The 15,479-nt window shown below is 50.3% G+C and overlaps 1 protein-coding gene across 5 annotated transcripts in view; it reads right to left on the reverse strand.

Moving 5' to 3' along the window:
* The window catches only part of CUNH16orf54 (chromosome unknown C16orf54 homolog), a 28,648-nt gene continuing 13,169 nt past the window's right edge, over window positions 1-15,479 (reverse strand). The window contains exons 1-3 of one of the 5 annotated variants that reach the window (XM_025853921.2): window positions 2,956-3,070; window positions 2,749-2,782; window positions 1-1,843 (exon numbers count right to left, since the gene is read on the reverse strand). In XM_025853921.2, the coding sequence (XP_025709706.1) occupies window positions 1,123-1,843; window positions 2,749-2,753 (726 nt within the window). In that variant the 5' untranslated portion in view covers window positions 2,754-2,782; window positions 2,956-3,070 and the 3' untranslated portion in view covers window positions 1-1,122. Of the gene's footprint in view, window positions 1,844-2,273; window positions 2,433-2,493; window positions 2,633-2,748; window positions 2,783-2,955; window positions 3,138-15,479 lie in introns of those variants that run through there. The other 4 variants (XM_025853918.2, XM_025853922.2, XM_025853923.2 and 1 more) reach the window with 4 other exon arrangements.

Here is a 15,479-nt window from a genome sequence, read left to right on the forward strand (position 1 = left end):
TTCCTTTTAAAATAAATTTATTAAGCAAATAGTACATCATCTTAAAGAAAAATATAAAGTAAAAAAATAGTACAGGTGGTAAAGTGATACGACAAAAATCCTAACATTCATGAGTGAAGTTGGAGAAGCTGGACCCCCGGGGAACGGAAACCCCGTCCCCTTTCCCCAGCTCCTAGCTCCTCTCCCAGAGAGGAGAGCAGCTCAGACAGATGGCTGTAGGGCCAAGGACGTCTCTGGGCTCCATTTCTTCAGGATGGAGCTTTATAAATAAGCCTGCCTTGGGGCAAATCTGTCTCTCTGGACTGATCCAGCAAGCTGGGAGGGAAGGTGGCCAGAGGCCGCATATTAGGAGCCGCTCTGCCCTGGGACAGTGTTCCTTTCCGTATTGGATCAAACTCGCATCTCCTTGGCTGGCCTCCCGCCCCCTGCAATGGCTGCCTGCCATTGACTTGAGGTCCCAGCTGTAGGCAAGGAAGGGGCCTCTCCAGTTTGGCTGACCAAGTCCCTGGTGCAAGTTGGGGGTCAAAGCCACAGTTGAGGTGTAATAAGATGCTCCTTTGCCTGGTCTTAACCTCTGTGTGTGTTTTCCTAGAGGCATGATCTGTGGCTCTGGGAGGCTGGCTTCCTGTCCTCTCTTGCTGGCGGGACTGACCCTCGTCATCCACACTCAGCCTGTTCTTCGGCATCCACGGGACCCCCGCACTCTGATCCCGGCATCTTAGGTGCACAAGGGAGGTGCAAGTCTCTGTGATGATGCTCTTTTCTGCCTCTCTGGTACCTTGAGATCTTAAGCGGCATCGTGATTTTGGTGGCTTCTGGCCCAGAGTTGGCCCCATCCCGAATTCTCTGTGCTGCAGGCCTGGGCAGCCAAAGGGAGGCACCTCTGGGCTTCCTCTGGAGCACCCGCTCTGTCCACACAGAGCCCGCCTGGCCCCAGATCCAGGGAATTGAAATCCAGATGTAAAAGGCTGGCAGCGGATGGGGGGCATTCTTCCCGGGGACCCAGGTATCAGCTTGGGCTCCTGGGCTGGAGCTTCAGGGCCTTAAGGCGTTGGAGAGACTCTCTGAGGTAGGGCCTTCTTCAGGGGTCTTTGGGAGGCCAATCCTCCAGGCCCTGGGGATTCAGAACCCCACGCTGGTCCGACCTTCACGCCTCCAGAAAGCGGAGATCTGCTCCAGGGTGACCCGAGGCTGGAGGCCCCACTCAGGATCAGGGCTTCCTAGTCGCTGCCTCTGGGCCTGGGGGCTCCCCAAGTACACGCTGGCCTCTGGCCTCTGTTCTGGCTCAGCCCAGCTCACCAAGCCTGGGACACAGGGCCTCTCGTCCCAGGCCTGGGGCCCCCAGAAGGTGCTGCGGGCTGGGGCCCTGGGTGGGGTGCGGGGGACCAAGGAGCCGGATGGGGAGAGTGGGGCTAAAGGGGCAGGTGGGGCTGTCGCGCTGGCCTCCAAGGTGCCCCCGGGGGTGGGAGGGTCTGGGGGCCGGTCCATCAGCAAGGGGACCGCAGAGCCGTACCAGTCCTCGGAGCGCTCTCGGGGGGTGCCCTTGGGCTCAATCCACAGTTCTCCTCCGGGGCGCCAGACCAGGGTGGGTGCATGGGTGCTGGGGTCTGGGTGCTGCGAGCGGCGGAACAGGCGTTCGGCCAACATAGCTGTCGTTAGGAGGAAAAGTGCAGCGAGGGAGGCCAGGGCCAGCATGATGGGGATGCAGGGCCCGCAGGGCAGTGGGGGCCACGAACCCAGCTCTGATGTAGGGAGTCCCTCCGTGTGCCCAGAGGGCTGCTCTGGAGTCGAAGGCATCTTGGAGAGACGGGTCGGGAGAGGAAGCAGATGAGACAGGGTGGGCCTAGAGAGAAAGAGAGAAAGAGAGAGAGGCCATGAGTGTCCAAACCACAGTGAGGAGAGAGACAGAGGCCCAGGGGGCTTGGTATCTGGCCTGGGAAACAGACCCCGGCAGACAGAGGAGCAAAGGGAACCCCAGAAGGGCAAGAGAGAGGCAGAAGCCTGGAGAGCCAGGGTCCCTCCGTGGCCGGCAACCGGACATGCCCGCTCAGGTTCCCCAGCTCGCTTCCAGAAGCCCTGGTTCCCTCTCAGACCCGGGGGTGCCTCAGATGAAACCTAAGGGACCCGAGGGCTTCTTTCCTCCTGTCTAGCACCCCCTCCCCACTGCGCCCCTGCGCCCCAGGTCTTGCTTGGGCCTCAGAGGAAGTGGTGGGTAAGGAAATGAGAAGCTCCCCTCCTCCCTGCCCGTTCCCACCCTGTGTATGTGCGCCCACCCGCTGCTGGCTGGCACCTTGGACGCTCCAGCGGCCTCAAGACTCTCCGTGGAGTGGGTCTTGCTCTCTACAGGCTCCACCTTGCTTGCTGTCGTGCTAGGTGTCAGGCCCCACCTCTGCACTTGTTCCCCCCCCCGCCCCCCCCCAGGCTCTGTCTCCGTTGCTTGTCTCTGCCTGCCGGGCCCCCCACCTGCAGGGGCCTCCTGCAGCCTCATCTTACCTCGGGGCAGCCCCAAGGCTCCTGGCTCTCCCTTCAGAGCACTCCTCCCTGTGGAGGAGGGTGCTGGGCAGTTGCCTCAGATAAGGGTGGAAGGGAGGGCACACCCTGTTGCTGGGCAATGGTGCCCCAACTCCTCCAGTCCCAGTGGAGTGTTTCCTAGGCAACCTGGGGGGATGTGGTCAATGTGGTGAGGAGGCATTTCCTGGCGAGAGGTGGGGCCCTAACGGGCTGTGCTTGCATCGAACTCAGTCTTACCTCATAGCCAGGCCCCAGGCCCCAGAACATTCACCTGGAGACCAAGAAAGAGGTCAGTTTGCAGAGCCCTGAGGCTCCTGGCTTCCCCCGCAGGCGGATGCCCTGTCCCTGGCCTGCCCACGGGGCCCCACCAAATCTGCTCCTGCCGCCCAGCCCACACCCCCCTCCTGCTTGACCCAGCCTTCTCCATACTTCTCATGAACATACATCTCTTTGTCTTCAGACCATGCGGCCTCAGTTTTGGTTGGAAGACATCTGTAAGGCGAGGTGTGGGTAGCAGCAGAGTAGGGCCTCTGGGAAGAATCAAGAATCAGGCTTAGGCCTATCTCCAAGGCTCTGGACGTTTGCCACCCCGGTCCTTTCTCCTGGGGTGAGGGGTCAAGAGAAGCCTGGGGGTGGGGCATGAGGGAGTGTCGTCAGCCACTTGGGTCCCTTCGGAGATTGTCTAGTTTAACTCGCTGGCAGACAGATGACAAGCAGGCCCCGCATAAGGGCCGTGTAGTGCCCGAGATCACACAACCCATGTATGTGGTTCGGACTGGAGAAGCATAGATGTAAATTCCTAGTCTGGCAAGCAACCCAACACAACACAACTCTTACTCGGGATTAATATTTTCTTTTGCAAAATGACAGCCATTTAATGAGAAAGACTGAAAAATATGTATCTGAATGTATATTGAAACGTTAGTGTCTTAGAAGATGGTTTACAAGGGCAGTGTGACTCACATTGCTCGGTCCTGGCAGTTTTGAGGAAAGGGCCGGAAGGAGCACACAGTGTGGCATGGGATGGGAGTAGGTGGAAATAGAATCCGGAAGCTCCCAGCCCTGTGACACATGCTGAAACCTGATGTGATTATAATTTGATGAGATCATAAGCCTTAAAATAAAACCTGAACCTGATACCACTGAACTGGACACTTAAAAATGGTTAAGATTGGGGCACCTGGTTCGCTCTGTCGGAGGGGCATGTGACTCTTGCTCTCGGGGTCATGAGTTCGACCTGCACTTTGGGCATAGAGATTATTAAAAAAAATAAATAAACTTAAAAAAAAAACAAAAACGGATTGGGGCGCCTGGGTGGCTCAGTCGGTTAAGTGTCTGCCTTCGGCTCAGGTCATGATCCCAGGGTCCTGGGATTGAGCTCCGCATCGGGCTCCCTGCTCTGATTCTTCCCTGCCTCTCCCCTTGCTTGTGCTCTCTCTGTCAAATAAATAAAGAAAAGCTTAAAAAAAACTCAAACAGGTTAAGATAAATTTTGTTACATGTATTTACAACAATAAAAAAAGTTTTTAAAAATCTAAATAAGTGAATACATAAGTAAAATCTGAAAATTATGTATGTTCTGTTTTAGTCTTTCCTTAAAAAGACAAAACACTAGGAGCGCCTGGGTGGCTCAGATGGTTGGGCATCTGCCTACGGCCCAGGTCATGATCCCAGGGTCCTGGGATCAAGTCCCTCATCAGGCTCCCTTCTCCTTGGGAGCCTGCTTCTTCCTCTGCCTCTCTCTCTCTCTCTTTCTGTCTCTCATGAATAAATAAATAAAATCTTTAAAAAAAAGACAAAACACTAGAAGGATAAACATTATTAAAACCAGGAAGATCAGCTATGATCTGGAATCAAAATTGGATGTTTTGATATATATATATATTTTTTTTGGAGAGAGCGAGAGCGAGAGCATGGGCTTGCGCACATGAACGAGGTGGGGGCAGGGTGGGGCAGAGAAAGACAGAGAGAATCCCAAGCAGGCTCCAGGCTTACCATGCAGGCTGACTCAGGTTCCTATCTCATGACCCTGAGATCATGAACTCTACTGAGATCCAGAGTCAGATGCTTAACTGACTGAGCCACCCAGGTGCCCCTGCATGTTTTAATTCTTAACTCTCATCACTTAAAAAAAAAAAAGCTTACGGGCGCCTGGGTGGCTCAGTCGTTAAGCGTCTGCCTTCGGCTCAGGTCATGATCCCAGGGTCCTGGGATCGAGTCCCACATCAGGCTCCCTGCTCCGCGGGAAGCCTGCTTCTCCCTCTCCCACTCCCCCTGCTTGTGTTCCTGCTCTCACTGTCTCTCTCTGTCAAATAAATAAATAAAATCTTAAAAAAAAAGCTTAACATTTTTTAACTAGTTCCTTAAAAGATTAAAAATAGAATTCCTTGGTGATCCAGCAATTATACTTCTATGTATATACAAAAGAAATGAAAGCAGAGGGTCAAACAGATATTTGCATACCAGTGTTTATTAGCAGCGTTATTCACAACAGCCAAAAGGTAGAAAAAACTTAAATATCCATCAACGGATGAATGGATAAACAAAATGCTATACACACACACATATATGTATAGATGCAGTGGAATATTATTCAGCCCCAAAAAGGAAGGACAGTCTGACACCTGCTACAACATGGCTGAACCTTGAAAACCATATGCTAGGGACGCTTGGGTGGCTCAGTCGGTTAAGCATCTGCCTTCAGCTCAGGTCATGATCTCAGGGTCCTGGGATCGAGCCCCATGTCAGTCTCCCTGCTCAGCGACGAGTCTGCTTCTCCCTCTGCCGCTCCCCTGCTTGTGCTCTCTCTCTTTCTGACAAATAAATAAAATCTTAAAAGAAAAGAAAACCGTATGCTAAGTGAAATAAGTAGTCACAAAAAGACAAATACTGTAGAATTCTACTTGTACGAGGTCCCCAGAGCAGTCAAATTCACGGAGACAAAGAAAGTAGAATGGGGTTGTCAGGGACTGGGGGGAAAGGGGAATGGGGAGTTGTTGTTTAATGGGTATAGAATTCCCTCTCTCACTGTCTCTCTGTCAAATAAATAAATAAGATCTTTAAAATCTTAAAAAAAAGATTTTTTAAATGAAATTTTATTTTTTTAAAGATTTTATTTATTTATTTGACAGAGAGAGATAGGGAACACAAGAAGGGGGAGTGGGAGAGGGAGAAGCAGGCCTCCCGCCAAGCAGGAAGCCCAACACGGGGCTCGATCCCAGGATCTTGGGATCATGATTTGAGCCGAAGGCGGATGCTAAACAACTGAGCCATCCAGGCGCCCCTTAAGATTTTTATTTTTAAGTAATCTCTACACCAAACGTGGGGCTCGAACTCACAACACGAGATCAAGAGTCACATGCTCCACTGACTGAGCCAGCCAGGCGCCCCAGCCTGCATTTTTTTTTTTTTACAACCTTCTGCAGGGCAGGGATCAGAACCCAGATGTCCTGACGCTCAGGTTCCTCCCACTCCAGTGCTCAAGAATTTCTGAAAACAGAAATCGGGAAGTTACTCAAGGAGTGTGTGCAATAGAGAAGTCTCTGGGTCAGAAGTCTATTAAAGAGGCCCTGGGGGGGTTGTCTTCTGGGTTGAAGGGGTGCTCCTGGGGCTAGGTGTTCAGGGAGGAACCTGACCATACCTGGAACCAGCGAGAGAAAACTTAATTCTCATAGACTAGGCAGCCGGCTTGTGGGCTGCTGTGTGCACAGTTCTGTCCTTGGGACTCTTCCCTCCTAAGTGTATGTGGTGGTTTTAAAACATGTCTGCAAATCCTTGACATTTCTTCTGTCATAGGGTTGAGTCTCGTCCCCCATCTCTTGAACAGAGGCTGGCCTGACTGTTCAAGAGATGACTTCTTCTGACTGACTTCTAATGAATGGAAGAGAGTCGAAGTGACAGCATGTCCCAAGCCTAGGTTAAAAAAAAAAAAGGGACAGGGGGCGCTTGGGTGGTTCAGTCGGTTGAGCGTCGGAGTCTTGGTTTTGGCTCAGGTTGTGAGCTTGTGGGTTTCAGGATCAATCCCTGCTTCCGGCTCCATGCTTTGCGGGGAGTCTGCTCGAAAGATTCTCTCCCTCTGCCCTTACTCCCTCTAAAATAAATAGGGGCGCCTGGGTGGCTCAGTCGTTAAGCGTCTGCCTTCCGCTCAGGTCATAATCCCAGGATCCTGGGATCGAGCCCCGCGTTGGACTCCCTGCTCCGCGGGAAGCCTGCTTCTCCCTCTACCAGTCCCCCTGCTGTGTTCCCTCTCTCGCTATGTCTCTCTCTGTCAAATAAAGAAATAAAATCTTTAAAAATAAATAAATCTTTTAAAAAAAGAGAGAGCGAGAGAGAGATGCCTGGCTGGCTCCGTCTGTGGACCCTTGATCTCAGGGTTGTGGGTTCAAGCCCCACATTGGGTGTGGAGATTATTTAAACAAACAAACAAACTTTTAGAAAATTAAATAAATACATTTTTAAAAAGGGGGGCAGTGCCTGGCTGGCTCAGTCGGTGGAGTATATGACTCTTGATCTCGGGATTGTGAATTCAAGCCTCACGTTGGGTGTAGAGATTACTTAAAAAAAAAAAAATCTTAAAAAATAAAAATAAAAAAATATTTAAAAAGGGACAGAGCTCCCACCGGGCTTGGGGTTGCTATCCATCTATCTGTTATCTCTCTCTCTCTCTCTCTCTCTATCTATCTATCATCTCAATGTTCCCTCTTGGAACCCAGTCACCATGTGTGAGGAAGCCCAGGATACATGTAGGTGCCCTGGTGAAAGTCCCAGCTACAGTCCCAAATGACAGCCAACATCAGCCACCCACCTGTAAGTGAGCCACTCCTCAGATGACTCTCCCCCAGCTTTCACGCCACTCCAAGTGCAGCAGAGACTACCCCACTGAACCCTTTTTAAAACAGATTTATTGGGGCACCTGGGTGGCTCAGTCAGTTAACCGTCTGCCTTAGGTTCCAGTGGTGATCCCAGAGCCCTGGAATCGAGTCGTGCATCAGGCTTCTTGCTCAGCAGGAAGCCTGCTTCTCCCTCTGCCACTCCCCCAGCTAGTGCTCTCTCGCTCGCTTGCTCTCTCAAATAAATATAATCTTTCATTTTAAAAAAGGAAAGAAAATAAAACCGATTTATGAGAAAAATCAGTCTCACTGCCTTAGGGCACTAGGTTTCGGGGAGGTTTGTGACCCCGAAGTGGATATAACTGGACCGCTCTCCGGGGAGGCTCTCATCGGATGAGTAAGGACGAGCAAGGACCGGGCTTCAGAATCGCCTGCGGGGCCTTCTCTAGCGCCCACTCTTTATCCCTCTGCCCCCCTCCCCCGTTCTCTTCCACTGTTTTAGGGCCTGAGTTGGGGGGGGCGGTGAGGACAGCCGCAGCAATAGCGACTCTGAGGTGGGTTAGGAAATGCCACAGGCAGTTCAGATATGCCCTCCCGCCCCCTAGCTGAGATCACCAGACCTGTTCTGTCCAGTACAGTAGTCATTAGCCACATGCGGCTCTTCAAATTCAATTTAATTCAAATAAAATACTCAGGAGTGCTTCAGGCTCAGTAATTAAATTTCAGGTGCTCAATCGGCGCGGGCAGCCAGTGGTAGCCGCCGTCCTGGGCAGTGCGGCCGCGAACGTTCCACCACGGAGAGCCCTGTTGGGCCGTGCTGCACTTGAACTTCACGGGCCCGGAGCGGCCGGAGGGCCGGCGAGCGCAGCATCTCCTGGGAAGGCCTTGGCCACTGATCTCAGGCTCCGCCCAGACTTGGCGCGTCAGAGGCTTTAGGTGATCTGGAGGCGCGCAGCGCTGGGCGGAGCCTCACAACCTTGGCTGCACACCCAAAGCACGTGGGAAGCTTTTTTTAAAAAGCTCCACGCTGTAGGGGCGCAGGGGTGGCTCAGTCGGTTAGGCGTTTGCCTTCCGCTCAGGTCATGATCCTAGAGTCCTGCGTCGGGTTCCCTGCTTTAGCAGGGAGCCTGCTTCTCCCTCTGCCCCTACCCCTGCTTGTGCTCTCGCTCGCTCTCTCTCTTTCTCTCTCTCTCTGGCAATGAATAAAATCTTTTAAAAAAAACAAAACAAAACAAAAAAGAATAAAAGCGTGACGCTGTAGCCACACCCCAGACCAAGACAATCAGAGTCTCCCAGGAGGTGGGACCCAGGCAGCAGTCTTAGGGACTTCCGGGTGATTCCAAGAACCACTGCTCTAGTCTACCTCCTGGGGGAGTCCCACAGCTTCTGCCCTGTCCTGGGCACTTGGGTTCTCTAACTAGCGCCACCATTTGAGGAATCACCTTTTCTGAATGGTTCCTACCAGTCACCTGTCTTCTAGCCATGAGTTGCTGGGTTAACACTTCACGAGTGCTGGACCAAGTAGTTTTCTCCCTTGGAACTTCGGGGCTGAGGCTGAATGACTGCCTGGATGACTGAATCTGTTAGATGTACAAGTTAGGAGCTCTCAGTGACCCCACTCCCATCACATGGACCAGAGAAGTGGAAGAAGCAGCCAGCAGAGAGGAGCACTGGAGAGACCATTTCTGATGGTATTTGAGTCCCTGGTTCTAGTTCCTTCCTGATGCCCAGATTCACTCCTGTCCTTGGGTTCTTGTGTCCTTATAATACATTTCCCTTTGGGCTTAAAAAAAAAAAAAGAAGTTCAGCTTCAGCAGATAAAGGAGCATGCAGTCAACCTTGAGCTTCTTCTGACTAGATGGAATTAAACTATGTTCCCTGCTCTTGTGTTCTCTGAAAAGCACAACCGCAGGTGGTTAGGAGCAGAGAAGCAGACAGCAGATAGCGGGAATACACTTGGAAACTGAGGCTTTAGAAGGGTTTGAGTAGCCCATCTGAGATGACCAACCGTTCCAATTGTGTCTGGATGATCCTCGTTTTAGGTATGTATGTATATATGTATTTTTTTTTTTTTTTAGATTTTATTTATTTGAGAGAGAGAGCATGAATGGGGGTGGGAGGGGTGGAGGGAGAGGGAGAAGCAGGCTCCCTGCCTAGCGGGTAGCCCCATGCAGGGCTCCATCCCGGGACTCCAGGACCATGACTGAGCCGAAGGCAGACGCTTAACCAACTGAGCCACCCAGGTGCCCCTGTATGTATTTATGTATGTAATGTAAGCTCTGGGCCCAAAGTGGGGCTTGAACTCACAACTCCAAGATCAGGAGTGGCATACTCTACCGATTGAGCCAGACAGGCACCCCAGGACCATCTTGGTTTTAGCACTAGAAGTGCCACATCCCAGAAAACCCTTTAATTCTGGGCTAATTGAGAAAGTTGGTCAATGTCATCCAAAGTCACAACACTCAAGTGCCGGAGCTAAATCGGAGCCCAGATCTGACCATCTCCAACCTCCCCCTCCTGCTGAATGAATGACTTACTGAGTAGGTCAATCACAGGAAACAGCCAGAGCTTAAACAAGAGAGTCCAGGTACTTCCTGTTGCTCTTCCCTTCACCCTTGCCCACCTGCAGCGGGACCTACCCTGCTGACTCCCCCCCCCCCACCCTTCCCAGGGCCATCTTGCTGCCAGCATGGAATAAAGACAGGGCTGAGCTCAGGAGCATTTCATCACTGCTCAGGGCCTGCCGGATGTCACCTACCAGCTGCTCAGGATCCAAGAGTCAGAGATTCCAACCTTGAGAGCTGTGAAAAATGACAAGAATGGGGGTGCCTGCCTGACTCAGTCAGAGGAGCATGTGACTCTTGATCTCGGGGTCACGAGTTCAAGCCCCATGTTGGGTGTAGAGAACACTTAAATAAATAAACTTAAAAAATGATAAAAATGAATTAGAAAGGTCCCAAGTGCCACCTCTTTGGGGGAAATCTAGGAAGGTGGAAAGAATCTGGGTTTTGGAACCAGTCAGCCCTGGGATCAAATGTGAGATTCCTGGCTCAACAGCTGTGAGACCCTTGGCAATCTATTTGATTTCCATTTTTCACGAATTCCCAACTTGAAGGGCTATTAGGGGGTAACAGCAGATAGTTTATGTAAAGCACCTCATAAAGTAGGCAGTCAGCACTTCTGGCCCCTTCCATCTTGATCCAGCATTGCTTCTCATCTCTGAAAGACCATCTGCCCCTTCACAACAGGAACCCACCTTAAATCTCATTGCGACTCACGCTTGCTCTACACTGACCATCAGATTCCCCAGACTCTGAGCCTCCCCTTTCCCCCACTCCACCTGCCAATCCATCCTACTGATACTTCTTTTCTTGGAGACCACATCCTGGAGTCCCTCCCTGACCAGCCCTCCCTTATCTCAGTCCACTTCCTCTATAACCTTGACTCTGTGGTGTATTGCTCCAACCACCCTGTCTCTGGCACTTGCCAGCCTTGTCCTCTGCCACACCTTCCTCATAAAGCTTCTGCCTTGGAACCCCTACGACCACTTTCCTTTCATCCTGGTACCAGGTTTGTGAGCCCCGTTGGAGAAAATCACACAGCTCACCACACGTAGTGCCCCTAACTCTACCTGGTTATCCACAATGTCATGTGGATCTGGGCAATGCTCTTTCTTTCCCTTTCCTACAGTTGCTCTTCCAGACCTCTCACAGCTTCCCTAAGCGGCTTTGCCCAACCTCAACTCTTGCCATCAGTGGATCTGCTTTCTCTCTCTTGTGCAGAAAGGTGACGCCTTCAGGCAGGAGCTCCAGCTCTCTTCCTTGTTCATTCCTCAGCCTCTGAGAGTAGGGTTGGCCCCTTTGGCTCCTTATCCCCGCCCCCAAACGGATAGATTAGCAATCATGAAAACCATGCTCGCTCTTGGCTCTGTTCATGGCTTGCCTGGGGATTCTTAACAGGCTTCATGCAGTCCCTGTGAGCCCGGTCTGCTGGGACACTTTCTTCCACAGTGAAGGACGATGTGTCCCACTTTGTCCCCTGCGCTGGTTTTCCTACCTTGTTTCAATGTCTCCACTCCTCCAGTGCCACTGCTCCTGGCCCATGCGCCTTCTATGTGCCTAGCAATTTACTAAGAACATTTCTTTTCTTTTTGTAGGTAATCTCTACCCAACAAAGGGCTCGAAGTCACAACCCCGAGATGCTGCACCGGCTGAGCCAGCCAGGTGCCCCTGACTAAGCACATTTGTATGTCTCATTTAATCCTCTAAATTACCCCTGCAGTGGATCTTATCCTTCCTTCTCTAATGAGGAAACTGAGATTTGGAGACTTTTAAGTAATTTGCCCAAGGAAAGGGGCAGAGCCAGACCTCAGCCTGCTTCTCTCTTTTCACTGCGCAATCCTGGCCTCTGTGACCATGGTTTGCGGCCCCAGACAGGATACTTGTCCCCTCCTCCGTGCTTGACCAGACCCCTCTGTGTCTGGCTATGCTCATCCATGGCATTCTGAAGACCAGTTTGATCAGGTTTGGCCCTCACTAGGGTGTGAGCCCCTCTAGGGCAGGATACGTCGTTTCCATTTCCCATGCCTGCTCAGTAAGTGCTTTCAATGATGTTCAGTTCAAGCTATCTTGCCCTGCGTATCAGTGTTCTCTGCTTGGTTGACCATTTTGCCCTTATTCTTTTATCAGCTGAGTGGACAGGAAAAGGTGATGATGGTAGAGGAGACACAGGACATCTCATAACCTTGATGTGATAGGGCCTGAGTTGGGAAGCACTAAAATCAGCAAGTCTGGCCTCAGGCGGACAAGCACGGGGCTTTGAGGCTTTAGTTTGTCTGCAGCGTATTGAAGTATTGAATCGGGAAAAGAAAAGAACAAGACTGAAGCGTATGAATGGAATGCAAGGAATATACGATTTAGGTTTATAACTAAAAACATGAGGGATAAAAATAAATAAGTCAAACGTGCAGGGTAATTAGGAATTTTATGATTTTCTTATTTCCACAGGATGGAGCCACTCCTTAGACCATGAGAAACAGAAGTATTTCCTTGGCATTCAGCTTGCACCAGGCAGTGTTCTGGAACTTTACCTACATGAACGATTTCAGAACCACAGCAACCCTCAGAGGCAGGCACAATTTTTATCGCCTTTTTGTCTGTGTTTGTTTTTTTCAGATGAGAAAACAAGCAGAGAGAAGTAAAATAACTGGCCCCAGGCATCCGGCTTCTGAGGGGTCCAGCCTGTCTGTGCCCATCCCCAGCACATCATACCACCCATCTTCATGCATTTGCAGAACACATCAAGGGCAAGAGCACAAGACCGAGCCTCATGAGATATATGAGGGAAACGAAATCCGCTCATATTGTCAGATGAATTCTTCCCGACACAGCAAGAATGACTGCATCCTGGTGGAATGACCTCTCCTCATTCCCACTGTGATATTGTTGTATCAATATTTGATATTGTTAATTTGTTATATGTTCTGGATGGTGATTACTCTTGGTGAGGAGGAAAACAAATACAGGAAACAAAGGAAAACACAAAGGGTTGCAATTGATCAAGCCAGTCAGTAAGAGGTATGGAGGCTGAAGGCAAAAACACAGAGGTTAGAGGCTCCTGGCTGGCGTGACTCGATCTTGGGGTTGTAGTTAGAGCCCCATGTTGGGTGTAAAGATTACTTAAAAATAAAATCTTTTTTTCTGGGGCACCTGGGCGGCTCAGTCATTAAGCGTCTACCTTTGGCTCGGGTCATGGTCCCGGGGTCCTGGGATTGAGCCCCACGTCGGGCTCTCTGCTCGGTTGGGAGTCTGCTTCTCCCTTTCCTACTCCCCTGCTTGTGTTCCCTCTCTCACTGTGTTTCTCTCTGACAAATAAATAAATAAAATCTTTAAAAAAATTATCATTTTTTTTGCTTTTTTAAAAGAGAGAAAGCACGAGCTGGGTGGAGAGGGGCAGAGGGAAAGGGACAGAGAGAATCCAAGCAGGCTCCATGCCCAGTGTGGAGCCCGATGTGGGGCTCAGTCCCATAACCTTGAGATCATGACCTGAGCTGAAACCAAGTAGGATGTTCAAACAACTGAGCCACCCAAGCGCCCCTTAAAAATAAAATATTAAAAACAAAAAACATGGGGTGCCTGGGTGACTCAGTTGGTTAAGTGTCTGCCTTCGGTTGAGGTCATGATCCCGGGGTCCTGGGATCAAGCCCCACGTCAGACTCCCTGCTCAGCGGGGAGTCTGCTTCTCCCTCCCACTCTATCTCTGTGTTCTCTCTCTCTCACTCACGGTCTCTTTCAAATAAATAAAATCTTAAACAAAACAAAACAAAACAAAAACCAAACAACAAAAAAAAGCATACACACAGATTAAAAAAAGAATTACCATGTAATCATAGCTCAATAAAAGGAAATTAAAAACAGATTCCCAAGTGACTTTGAGTTGTTCAAGTCAGCTTACAGAAAATTCTGTCTTTGAGGGGCACCTGCCTGTCTCAGTCGGAAGAGCATGTGACTCTTGATCTCAGGATCCTGAGTTCAAGGCCCGTGTAGGATGTAGAGATGACTAAAAAAATACACTTAAAAAATTTTTCTTTCTTCAAATCTTATGATGCATTTGATAAAGAGCTCCAGGATCTGAACTAAGTTAAACCATAAAATAAAGCTAACTACAGATGAGAAAGACAAGGGTTGCCCTCATCAACTTTATCTGAAAAAGATATAAAAAGAAAGGCCATGGGACACCTGGTTGGCTCAGGTGATTAAGTGTCTGCCTTCGGCTCAGGTCATGATACCAGAGAGTCCCTGATTTGAGCCCCAAGTCGGGCTCCTTGCTCAGCGGGGAGCCAGTTTCCCCCTACTTGTGCTCTCTCTCTCTCTCTCTCTCTCTCTCTGCCAAATAAATAAATAAACTCTTAAAAAAAAAGGGCCAAGGAAGAGGAGAGAGACAAACAATAGTGAGAGAGGAGACAGGAAAGAGAGACAGTTTGGGGGAGGAGGGGAGACAAAGAGAAGAGGCAGAAGGAAAAAGGCACGGAGAGAGGGAATATGAAGAAAAATCCTCAGAACAGATGAGGGAGAATTAGAGAGAAAAAAAAATAAACGTTTATTCTGTACTTATGTGTGCCAGATCCGTGCCAGGGGCTTGTCACAATTGGTTGGTCTCATCTCCTATAGCAGATGAACAAACTGAAGCTCCAAAGGTCATGGAATGAGTAAGGGCAGGAGCCAAGCTTTAAGACTTGTCTCTTTCTAATAATAAGTGACTTCTTTACATTCACCCAGCTACTGAGTGTCGGATGGAGGACCTCAACCCGAAATTCTATCTTTATGTCCAGTATTCTACCGAACACAGAATTTTGCCAGAAGATTCAGAAATAAAAAACAAGAGAACCCAAATATAAGCCTGCCAAAAGAGAGACATAGGCATGAAAAGACAAAGGAGGAGCATTTAATAGAATTCTCTCTGTAGCCAGGGCATCTGAGCGTCATTTCTGGGGCGCCTGCTCTGTGCCAGGTGCGGAGCAGGAACCTTGGAATGGGCTCCAGGTTTAGTAGCGGAGGCTTCTGTGTAAACAGATAAATAACAGCGCAGGGTAATGGGAGCCGGGCTGGTGCTACATGTAGGAAGCACAGCTGGAGGCCAAAGAAAGGAATTCTGTTTGTAGTGGAGGGGCTGGGGAGGTGCCACCTGTGATAAAAGGCTCGGTGAGGGGTGTGGGGTGGCGGGGGGGGGGGTTGGTGTGTGGCTGAATGTCTTGAGGGTAGAAGGGAGAACATTTAGGCAACAGGAGTGGCAAGAGTAAACCGCGTGCCCCTGTGGGGGCTGCCATGTGGGGCACTGGGGGCAGGAGGGTGGGGAGTGGAGGGACCCTCTCTGCCACTTTAGTGGGGTCACTTCTCTCGCGAGACTTCAGTTTCCTCCCTGGAACAGTGAAGGATGAACAGAAATGTTCATTTTGCTTTTGTAGTAAAACCCTTTGTTCAAATGAAGCCAGCTGGGAGACACAAGGCATACATGAGGAGAGAGAGAATTTGTTTTCTGAACAGGAAAACAGATCTGCCATTGTCTGGAAACACCTTTTGGAAAATCAGAGATCGGAGTGAGGGGGCAGATTCTCACCCCCCCATCGGCACCCTATCCCTC

This window comes from Callorhinus ursinus, unplaced genomic scaffold (genome assembly GCF_003265705.2).
Source record: "Callorhinus ursinus isolate GAN/ISIS: 27379988/994484 unplaced genomic scaffold, GSC_fseal_2.0 scaffold87, whole genome shotgun sequence".
Lineage (NCBI taxonomy): Eukaryota > Metazoa > Chordata > Mammalia > Carnivora > Otariidae > Callorhinus > Callorhinus ursinus.